General features: G+C 49.1%; 1 protein-coding gene across 3 annotated transcripts in view; it reads left to right on the top strand.

Moving 5' to 3' along the window:
- The window catches only part of tafa5a (TAFA chemokine like family member 5a), an 89695-nt gene that overhangs the window by 17931 nt on the left and 59625 nt on the right, over nucleotides 1-12139 (top strand). Inside the window, exon 1 of one of the 3 annotated variants that reach the window (XM_029161759.3) lies at nucleotides 9122-10414. The exons of the other annotated variants lie outside the window; for them this stretch is intronic. Coding sequence (XP_029017592.1) covers nucleotides 10324-10414 — 91 coding nt within the window. The 5' untranslated portion in view covers nucleotides 9122-10323. Of the gene's footprint in view, nucleotides 1-9121; nucleotides 10415-12139 lie in introns of those variants that run through there. 3 annotated transcript variants of the gene reach the window in all.

Genomic DNA, 12139 nt, shown 5'->3' with positions numbered 1-12139 from the left:
GGCTTCATAAAAGTTGCTGGACTCCTTTTGATGCTGCTCCAGCAGCCACAATAAAATACAGGAGGTACCGGTTAACTAACACGCTAATTTAATGTCTTTATAATAATGAAATGTTATTGTAAACTATATGAAATAGATCCTTTTCCTGTTAATTCTTTTTTCCACTTACTCCCTTCTTTTTTTTCCTGCGTTCTGCTGCTTCTCCCCCTCTTTACTCCTGGCGCTCGACAACCTGTCTATTTTCTCCCGTCTTGCTGTTGCCTTGTCAGGTGATTGAGAGGTGTGAAGCGGAGTAGAGGAAGGGGGTGTGTGTGTGTGTGTGTGTGTGTGGGGGGGGGGGGGGGGGGGGGGGGGGGGGGAATCAAGAAAGCCTCCGCCTCAGCTTCTTTCTCCTGCATCCACCGCAGGCATGATGGGGTTAGCGGCGAGAACTGCTGAGGACCCACAAATCCTTGCATTTTGTTTATTTTCTTCTTCTGTTAAACCTCCCGTTGTCCTAAATGCACGGAAGCAGCCGAGTCCTGATGACGGGGAGCAGATGTTTCCCCCAGGGCTCGGTAAATCACAGGTTAGTTACTTTGATTATGGACCCTTGTCAGTCTCTGAGGGGAATACCTTGATGGGCTTGGAGACAAGCGTGTGCCATGAATTATAAATAACACGGGGAGTTGGTTACTGCTTTGCTGTGGAGCCCAAGGAAACGGGGAAAGTGTTGGCTTCGAGGAATAGTATGATATTGTTAAAGGTGCAACTTTTTTGCAGACAGACGGATCGTTTCACTTCCAGCAAACCAAAGGCGGTGCGTGTGGATAAAAGGCAGGAAACTCGCCCGTGTCATGTGTTTGTATTAGTAAAAGTGATTGATGTGAAGAGTGCAACTGTTTTCGCTTCTATATTGAGTCAGTGCTTCCTGTCTTGGGCTTTTGACAAGCGGTGATGTGTTTTTATATTGCCATTCTTCCCTTGATTTGACAGTCAGAACCCTTGCAGACGCAGATGAACAGCAGAGATTCAGAAGCTGGAATTAATCCGTGCACCTTTTTGTAACCGTAGTTCTTTGAAAGCATTTTGGATTCGCAAATAAGAGTATAGGCATCTTTACCTGGTCTTAAAATAGTTGTTTGTTCACCCACCACTGATTCAATTATTCAGTTTTCGACAAATGAGACATCAATAACTTAGCCTTTACGTTCGGGATGCCAAAGAATGAATTTCTATTATATAAATGTATATAAACATTACATTGGTTGAGTAAATCTAATATAACTTTTCATGAACACGTATTTTCTGTCCGTTTGACATGTGAGCTGTTAAACAACCAACAATGCCCCCCCTCAGAAAGAGCTTTCACCCCATAGGTGGTAACACACAAAGCCAGTGCAAGCTGTGTGTGTGTGTGTGTGTGTGTGTGTGTGTGTGTGTGTGTGTGTGTGTGTGTGTGTGTGTGTGTGTGTGTGTGTGTGTGTGTGTGTGTGTGTGTGTGTGGCCATGCAGGCAGTCAGGCATCCTGCGGCCACTGTATCAGAACCACACCGGTGGATGCCAGCCACACTTCCGCTCCTCACATGAAAGGAGTTGGGGGGGGGCAGAGGTGGGGGGGACCGTGGCCGGGATGGGATGGGGTGATGCATGGCTGAGCGGCCAAGCACCCAGATGGAGCCTCCTTCTCCACCTCCTTCTCTCCCATTGGGAGGATGCATGCGCTGGGACTGTGAGGCTGCGAGGCCTGTTTATTACAAGTTTATGTGACTGAGGATCCTACAGCACCTCTGCTTTGAGAATTTGCTGAGATCCAGGGCAGGGGTATTTGTACAGTATAAGGCAGGAGGGGGGAGGGGGTGTAGGCACTCGGAATGCAAATGCCCTCTCTCCGAAAGAGAAAACTCAGCCTCAGCTTATTTCCGTGAATTTTTTTATACGCTTATTGCTCTCAGATCAATCAATAAATAAAGCAAACGTGTGGAGAAAAACAAAACAAAAAAAAAAAAAAAAACGAAGGAAGCGTTTGTGGGCAGAAAAGTGTTAGTGGATAATATGTAAATGCTCCGAGCTGCTGTGAAACATCGCGGCTGCCCTCCCAGCAGTTTGGGCCTACTTGAGATGCAAACACATGACTGATCAGAGTCAGAGCCCAGTGCTGCTCTGGAAGGAGCTATTATGACGTGAGCTCGTTCTCTCCCCCTCACCTCCCCTCCCTTCCCCTGTCTTCCCCTCTCACTTTCAATCCGCTCTCTCTTTGTACCTCTTTCATACTGTACATTCAATTAACAAACCTCCCTCCACCTCCAGTCACACTGATCATGTGTTAACAATTGTCGTCACTCCTGCAGACACGGTGTGTGTCTCAGATCAAAGGAAACATTTGACTCCAGTCTGACTCCACCTTTAACCCCCGTGGATCGGCCCCTGCAGTGAAGACAGCAGCGGACATCGATGCCCTTGGAGGCCACAAAGGGAAGTGATGCTCACCGAGGTGATGGGATGCGATGATGAATATGTCGGCGGCTTGGACTGGTGCAGGATGCAATCTTGTGCTGCTGTAGCTGTGCTGCACGTCTGCCGGCCCGATCTATGAATTCCCACACGTGTGTGTGGGGGGACGCGGGAGCGGCCACATGGCGCTCGCCAACACCCGGCAAAACTAATTCCACATCTGCTTTCTGCTGCCTGGGAGATTGTTTGTGCGACGGGCCCCTAAGGAGAACCGGAGAGAGAGGGAGGGGATAAAATCAAATCTAGCTCTTGTCACCGACTCAATTCTCCGACTGATCCGTGTGCGTATATGGACACAATGAGGCGCACGTGGGACCTAACATACGTGCACCCCCCCCATTCCGATCGCCCGCACAATCGCTCTTGAGAGAATCGAGTTTAAGGTTTCCATTGGTATGCCGGAGTTGGAGAAGATTGTGAATACGGCTGCTGCTCGAAATGAGTGTCATCCATTCTCCGCTCCGGCTCTGTTTGCCCTTCAACTAAAGAGCCTCTAGAGTCCACGCGAATGGGTGAGAGGATCTCCTTTTTTTTTTTTTGGAGGCTGGAGCTTCGATATACAGTGCATTTCGGTGCCATACCCTCTGTGCCGTGGAATAAGAGATGAAGATGGAGCCCTCGCATCTCTATAGCCGGGGATAATGGGATTCCAGGCCATATTTTCACGGTGCAAAGAGACAAAGCCTGTTTGGAATCAGGGTTGATCCCCTGTCTTTCTAATGCTGTCAGAGGGAGACTGAACCCTGGAGAGATCTGTACAGTGTTTCTCCTGGTCTTTATATTCTCTCACGTTCTGTTTGTTGCCTCTAGTCACTCTCTTTGTGTGTGTGTATGTGTGTGTGTGTCCATCTGTTTCTGCGACGGATGGAAATTGCTACACATTGAACTTCAGTCCTTCGGAAAATGGGCGCTCAGGACTAAACGTTAACCTGTGTTAGCATCTAATGTTGAGCTCATCCTGTTTGCCTGTCTCTGACTGCTCCAAGGCTTTGTGTCTACAGTAAAAAAACAGTACACGGATGCGATAATGTGTGTCCATCAACAGGCTGTGGTGACAGACGGCCTGTGTTCGCGTCTAACTCTCTGCTGAAGCAAAACTGCGAATCCTCTCACTCTTCGTGTCACTCCATAGTCTTCCTCACGCGTCGAACGATAAGAATGAGGTTTCTTTATGTCTCTCCTCTCTTTTTTTCCTCCTCTCTCTCTTTCATCTAATAATCACATTTGATTTCAACTGCCTTTTCCTTTTCCCCCTCTCGTGTGAACGCAGGCGTGCCAGGGTAAATCAAGGTTACAACACTCCAGGGATGAGGCTGCTCTTTTATTTTACTTTTTGCCAGACGTTGTTGCTACCCAATATTATCATCATCTGCTCTGTTCTCGCAATTGAATTTTGTTCTGGCCGCAGAGGCCGCAGCCCCCTCTGCTTTAAAGCTATTGCTTCTTTTCAATTTCCGTCGGATTCGTCCTGGAGCAGATTTCCCCAAAACCCTCCTAAGCATCATTTATTTAAAATGGACTTAGAGGATTCAGTAAAATACGCAGTCACTAAGAATACAACACATGTTTGAGATATTTGCTCTTAGTTCTGATCCAATCTAATGTAAAAGAAATGCAATTAATATATTAAACTTTCCTTTGTTATGGATTTAAGCTGCATAACTGCAACAACCACATTTTCTGAAAGTTACAAGTTGTGTACAGCTGTACTTTATGGGGCCTATACAAACATCCTAGAGAAGCTGGGTGTTAATTTACCTGACTAGCTGTATAGTAGCCCTGCCCAAATGGTATATAGCTAATTGATCTTTAGCTCAGAAAGGGAGCGCTAAAGCTGCAGAAACGGCACGACGTGACCAGGGAGCAAACCTCCGTAACGTCTGGGCCTCAGAAACGAGCCGTCGCCTTTAAACGACGTACTAATTAACTGACTGTTATCACATTCCGGTCTTCATGCTAAGCTAGGCTAATCTTCTCATGGTGGGTGCTCCTACAGTATTTAACCAAACCATCCTCTGCAGCCCCAGACAAAAGACTTTTAATATGTTTGCACAAAGCACGCACTGGTTTGAATGTTTCATGACCGTCTCATGTGGTGACCCATTTTCGTTGCTTTCATCGGGTTAAAGGAGACACGTTGTCCCCGAGATCTGCGCCCCTCTTCTCTTTTTCCTTTCCATCCGCCTCCTTTCATTCCTCATTTACATACATCTATTTTCCAGCCCGCCTCGTGTGCACGGACCCCCCGCTGGGTTCACCTGTTTGCTCTAAAATGAGCTAATCTGTATGCCGAGAGCTCAAAGTGTACATTCCTCACTCTTCTTTTTGTTTACCTTTGTACTTCCCTTTTTAAACCCGTCCGTCGCTCCGTCGGTCTGAGCGATCCGCTCCCGAACCGGCCGATGGTGGATTTCGACCACGTTTAACGTCGGAAAGGACTTTTCATACATGGAGAATTTATATCAAAATTGAGCCTCCAGTCAATTAATGTTCTTTTGGTCAATTCAGAATCAAATAGATACAATGGTTAATTTAATGCTGATAGAATATTGATTTTTAATTACTTCTGAACAGATTGAATATGACATTCTCATTACAAAGGCTGATCAATATTTAAACGATGAAGTCAGCTTTCCTACTGGACTGCGTTTATTGAAAGCGAAGCGCATTCGGCCGCAGACGGATCTCCAGAGATCCGCGTCCGCTCCGATGTGAGGCGCTTCTCGCAGACCCCAGGACCGAGGCCCGTTCATCAACGCTGACAAATCTTTGGCTTTGAAACAACAACAAAAGCAAAATCATTAATAACAGAGTCTCTCCTGCAATTTGGCAACTGGTTTGATTGATGGAGAGCAAGTAACTGGTGCATTTGCCCTCAGCATCAGTGAGCTCAGTTTACTTAAACGACCCGCTGTAATGTTTACAGCTTCCTCCCAGTTATGACATAATGATTCATATGCATTTTCTATGAGTAAACTGTGCCTTTGCGGTAACGTGTAGATTGGAGTTGTTGCTGGAGTAACGTTAATGCTTCTAGACACCAGACAGAAGAGCATCTGAGACTGAATGCAGGAAGGCTCCTACAGGGAGGCAGTCAAGCTACAGCATTAAGGCTCGTTATGCAACTCACTTGTATTTGAGCTTCTCAGGGATTATAATTTCCTCTGATGTTCAGTTTGGGAAACAAATCACTTGTTTAAAGTTAGTCTGACACTCTTTGTGTCTGGGCCTCTCTTGACACATGCTGTGTCTTTAGCATCTGCTACCTGCTACCAGGAGAGGGTTTTAACGCTGAGCGAGGAAGATGAAGATCAGGCCAACGCCGACCAGATGAGGAAGACTCTGGGCTGTGTGCGTGCGGGTGCTGGTTTGATTTGCTGTGGCTACAGGAAATGTAAGAAGCTTAGCGGAATCCTCGAGAGGATGAGCCCATCGCCAGTGTTTGTCAGCTCAATGTGCCGCGTTTCCTATAACAAGACCTAATTAAGTGCGAGTTTGCACAGTCAATAATTAATCATATAATAAGTTGGTGGCTGGAGTCGGCAGGAGTGACACTGGCTAAGAATCAATGCTAAACCGTCTATGAACATGTGGGATGTTGAGATGAAATGCAACAATTTCCGAACGAGCTGTGCATCTAATTACAGGAAGTGACTCTTGGTTCTTGGAAAGAATGTACCTTTAACTTGTGGAAGCGCTTCAGACTCGATGCAGCAGGACCTCGTGTTCCCCGAGAATAGAACGGAGCAAGATTAAAAGCAATAAAAGGCATTTGTCTTTCCTTTAAGGCTAATAATAAGCCCTGCGTCCAAACGAATGGGCTATAAATGACACTGCTGTGTGCTTTATAGCTCATGCATTTCTATCTTTGGAGTCACTTCACATTGTGTAATGTGTAAAACCGGACACATGCGACCGGGTGACGTGGAAAATCAACGAGAGCGGTTTTTAAGCGCAAAGACACGGATGTGACAGATGTCTAAGGTGACGCCAGACACTTTGTTCCTCCGTCTTCTTCTCGCGCGTGGCTGTCGGGTGATTGACGGGAAGAACGAGCGAACGCGGGGCCCACGATCAGGAGCAGAACCCGCTCACAGAGCCGTGATGGATGAACTGGGCCAAAAAAGGCCCCTCTCGACCAAGATTGATCCGAATACGGTGGCAGTGTTGCTTCCAGTCAGAACGACCCGTCTCAGGACCAGCTTCTGCACTTGGCCAGTTACTGTAAAAGCACTGATGCTGGAGTTGATGCATCAAAATTATTACCTGCCATTTTCCTTAAATTCCCAAAGGCACAGTGAAGATTTAGAAATGACAAAGTATCCGCTTTATTTAGCAGTGTATCTGAACACGTCCTTATTTATCAGGAGGTAGCGCGGCGTCAACAGATGAATAAATAAAATGACATACTTAGCAGCGTTACCTTGACATCACCTTCGCTATAAAATTTTTAAAGCACGGTGCTGTGTAAAGCGGCTGCAATCCATATTTATTCCCGTATCAGCACATCAAACAACCTGCTTCGGTGAGAGACCTGAAGACTTGACGAGGGGCGTCTGTGTTCCATAAGCTGCGTTTCACGGCGAGGAAACGCCAGGTTGGCGCCCGGCCGCTCTCAGGGGCAGGATGTTGCAGAGGAGGGGCCTCCTTGTTGCCCGGAGACAACATATGGAAACGGAGCATGGTAATGATCCTTTCAGGTCCACTTGGACCGGGTAATTGGTGGACTTTAAAGCGCACGCTGCCTGTTAGGCTCTTAAAGGCCTCGTTTGGAGCCGACCCCGTACCGGGGGTCGGGGGCGGCCGCTGTCTCCCGACGGCGCCCGCGTCTTCATCTGCCCGAACAATAATGGTTCCATCTGTCAGAAGACAAAGTGGGTCACGAGGGAAGCCGCACCGGTGGCTGCCACCTCAACTTTTATCTCTGATTAAACCGTAAGATTCGCTGCGCTGGACACCCTACTGGACGCCGGCCGTATGTTCCGGCTTTTCCCACTGATTAAGCCCTCCTTCAGATTTATCGGCCATGGAAAATAATGGGAAACACAGCGAATGTGGAAGTTTTAGCCCATTACTCATGGCTTTTATTGGCACCGGCTCTGTCTGGCACGCAGCCAGTGACCTGCACAGAGGACAAAGCAAGTAACGCCTCTCCTGGCTCCTGGCGAGGAAAAAAACACACCGGTGGAGAGGGGGTGGCGGCGCAGAGGAGGCGAAAGCGAGCGAGGTGAAGCGATCGCAGCGTGGGCGGGTGGCGCGAGGACGGAGGAGAAGGAAACGCTTTAATAATTCTCTCTCACACACACGCGCGCGCACACAAAAATGTGAGCGGTCCTTCAAAACTTATCTCCCAACGATTTTCGCCGTCCCCTTGTAATATTCAGCGGGAAGGGGTTGGAAATAAATGAAAGCGAGCGTCTAACAAGGATTTATGCCAGCGTCTAGACGGAATAGTTGGTCTCCTGGTGGCAGTGGGGAAATATGTCCCCCCGCCCGCATACTGTACTGTGATAAAACTAAAGTTTAAAGGCATAGGTGGGATAGAAAGTACTAATACAGTACACGACTTTGCCCACTGCACATTTCAAACAGCTCTTAACTCTGTTTATGACTTTGACTCATTCCTTTAAACATAATAAAACAAGCTGATGGTCTAGACATAAGTCATATCAAGCTGTATTATTTTGTTCTCATAGCAAAGGCGCGTGAGACCCGCTGGACGCTGTGTTCAGCAGCAGGCAGGGTTGCATTGTGGGACATGTAGGATTTAGTGGTTGCCTAGAAGTGTAGTTCAGGAAACTTTCAGTCTCGACTCGCTGAATTCGCTAACTGCTGTGACGCAGCGCAGTCTGAGCGACCACCGCGGTCACATGCACACGTCGCGTCTTCGCTCCCCAAATCCTCGTAGAGGTCGAGTCTCTGTTAATTGCTTTCCGTGCAGTAGACGGATGGAGGGAGGTGTCAAAAAAGACACACACACACACACGCACACACACACACACACACACACACACACACACACACACACACACACACACACACACACACACACACACACACACACACACGCTCAGAGTCTGGCATGAATGCCAGCCAACACAGACTGTTATCAGCTAATTAGTGCTAGTAGCTGCAGGGGCCAACCTTATTGACACTGCAATGACAGTTTTCTAGTTTGAGTGGGTGCCGTCAGTCGACCGACCGTGTCATTCCGATTCAATTAGAAATACACAAATGCCGGGCTTAAAAACTCGCACAAGCACCCCCCCAAGGAGGAAAAACGCGCCGCTTTCGGAAGCTGTGATCACTTGAGCGCCCATATGGGTTATTGTGCGCGAACTGACGAGCTGCTTCCAAACGGCTGATTGGCAGAATAAATACATGAACGAATGCTGAAGCCTTCCTGTCCAGCGGCCGCAGCGCGGGAGGCCTGACATGTACACACACACAGCATCGCTGCTTCAGCTGCGCGCCGATGGAGTACGAGCTGGTCTCATTCACATCCCGATATGCTTAAAGAGGCTTTTTAGAAATCTGCAACTCTTCATGATGAAATATTATGATCCGTGCATAATAGGGCTCCTCTGTATTCTTGGAAAATTAGCCTGAGGGGAGGCTACCCGAAGCTTGTTCCAATAACTGGAAGGCTTTACTAATATGGAGGTGCAGAATATCCTCGATGCATAAGTTGCAGGATGTTTAACTACGATCAGCACTTTTTTTCATGTTGCCTTTACTGGAATAGTCTGTATTTAACTTGGAATGCCGCTGCGATCACCTGCCACCCACTGTTGACTCGTCTTGTTTTTATCAGTGGAAGCATCCTAATATGGCAGCGCTATCACATGCTTTGTAGCTGGAGGAGATTATTTGGGGGAGCTGTGACGTAACGTGGAGCTAAGCAGTCGATCTGTGTGAGGAGCGCACGCGGATGTGGGGAGATGTTCCGACGTTCGTACTTTGGATTATCCGATCGGACAAAGTGGAACCTGCGCGACCAGGACTCTGCTCGTGCTTGTGTTTTACTGGAAAATGTTTGGTGCACGACGATGAATAAGAGCAGGGATTATCCAAGAGATGCATAGTTGATGAATCTGGCTGTTCTCGTGCGTAAACGGCAAGAGGGGGTTGGAGTGGATCAAGAGTGAAGGAGGGAGAGAGAGAGAGAGAGAGAGGAGGGAGGTGGAGAGAGGGAAAGTGACGGAACGACGGAGCGATATAGTGAAGAAGAGGGAGAGAGAGAAAGACAGAGCGCGACAGACAGAGGGAGGGGAGAGCGAGAGCTGCGAGGCGACTCGGTTCGGCAGCCCCCGTTTTTCCGTTGCCTCTGCCTCTCCAGCAGCGGGGACGGCGATGCGCGTAACATGCGGCGCAGAGCCGGGACGACCATCCGCACGCCGCATCGCTTCGCACCGCCGTGCGCACTCGAAGACGGAGACGCGCCGTGGGGCGCAGCCCGCTCCGCCGAGCCCGTGGTGAGCGACACCAGAGACCCGTGAAGACACACGGAAGGAGGCGAAGAGCAGAGTGCGGGGAGATGCCAGCCCCACGCTCGGTGACTGGGGGTTAACCGCTCCTCGCGTGGAGCCACTCTGACGCACCTGCGGCGAAGAAGGCGCGCATTTATTTTTCCCGTGTGTGTGATTTTACAGAGCGCCTTGAAAAACGCACCATACCTGGACTATCACACGAGGATTTTCCACGCAGAGGATGAATGCTGACTTAGATGGCCCACAGAGCATGAGTCAGAGCGTGTCTGTGAGCTGAGGTGGAGCGTCTCTCTCCCGCTTGCGCGGCTTCTCGGTCCGCCACTAAGCTTCCTACGCCAGGATGCAGCTGCTCAGAGTTGCGTGGGCACTGACCGGAGCGGCGATCTGCTGCTTTCTCATCCTCCTCATTCACTCCCGATTGCTCAAAGAAGGTAATCACACGCAACTTCACTTCCACGCTGTTCCAATGCGCCACGTCCTCGGCTTTACTTTAAATGAAGTTTTTTTTCTGCTACAGTAATTCCAGTGCGGGTCGCACTCTAGGATATGCGTCGCTTTGGTGCAGTCGCGATCAAATGTTGACTTTTAGCACAAATGAAGCTAGAGGTGAAACCTCGGTGACCGAAAATGGCATGTGATCACACGACAAGGCGCAGATTGCGCGGCTCGGTTCTGATTTTGCGCATTTGTCCTCAACAAGTCTTCCACGCGGCGATGATCGATGGATCGATTCGGAATGATCGAAGAATTAAGTTGAAGGTGCGCAGGAGGGAACGGAGCGTTCAAATCCTCAGGTCGCAGCAGAAGCGTGCTGATCCGGTGTAAACGTTTTCAATAGATGGCACTAGAGTCTAGCTTAAGGGTAACATTGAGGTCAAACTGTTCCAGCGTCGTTGCGTCGCCTTCCATTGTGATTTTCCTCCTCTTCTGTGGAGAGAAAACAACAGATTTCGCTCCCGATCGTCGTTCCACGCACCTCCCAGCGAGCCTCGCTGCTCCGTGAGCGGCGTCCACGGTGACGGGGTGCGGATGGAAGCGCCCGTGGACGCGACTGCGTTGTGGCAAGTCGTGGAGCGTTTCTGGGAGGAATTAATTGAGTTTCGCTTGCTTGACATTCAGCTGAATGAATGAAAGAATGAATGAATGAAATGGCGTGTAATGAGCCCTAGCAATCACGGGAAACCGAATCCATCAAAACATAAACGATGCTTTCACGGAGGCAGATTATTTATTGTATAAGTCATTAATTCCACCTACGATGGAGCATAATAAATACCAGCATACCTGTCTGTGGGGAGGTCTTCACGCAGAGCTTGACTACACTTACTGCTCGTACTCCTTATGAAAGTCAAATGTTGTAACCCTGGGAATTACTGTACTGTACTGCACGGACCTGGCACAAGTAACAGCACTTAATATTCCTTTATACATGTGCACCCCGGGGCGAGCCGAGTCTGTTTGGCACTCAGGAAGTCACGGGTCTTCCTCGGCGCCGCTCCTTTTGAGCCGCGTGGCTTGGAACGGCCCCTCCATCCCCTCCGCCGCCTCCGGCCCTGGGCAGATATTCAGGTCAAGCAGTGGCAAACACTCTCTCCTGACCGTGACCACTGCAGGGTAGGAAAACGTCCAGAGGGGGGGGGGGGGGGGGGGAGAAGAAAAAAAAGCCTGTCCGTCCGCCAGAACAGGAGACAAGGGGAGTTCAGAGTTTGGTCCTGGCACGCGGCCCCCGAGTCTTCCTTCGGAGGTTTAATTTACTGTGGCGTGCTGGCCCCCCGATCCACAGAGGTCAAAAAGAGGATTGTGTGGCCACCTAGCAGTGCGCAAGAAGTGCTGCTGATGGCTGCGTTAATGACAGGGACCCTCATTAGATTCAGGCCATCAGCAGTGTGGCGCTTGTTTGACTGGCAAGGCAATATTTTTGACCTTCACCGCTGACTTGTTTGCCTGTATCATGTTGTGCGTTTTACACCGAGGTGTTTTTTTCCCCCTAAGCCTGCATTTTCTTTGCTTTCAAACTTGACACTATAGAGGATTTTTTTTTTTGCTGTTTCGTGGAGCTGGAGCTGCTGCAGTTGGAGGAAGACACTTAAAGTTCATTACGGGTTATTAGTCACTGCTGAAAACGGCAGAAGGGAGACGGATGGGGGGGGGGGGGG

Source organism: Betta splendens, chromosome 9, assembly GCF_900634795.4.
Source record: "Betta splendens chromosome 9, fBetSpl5.4, whole genome shotgun sequence".
NCBI lineage: Eukaryota > Metazoa > Chordata > Actinopteri > Anabantiformes > Osphronemidae > Betta > Betta splendens.
This window is presented reverse-complemented; position numbering and strand designations above follow the sequence as displayed.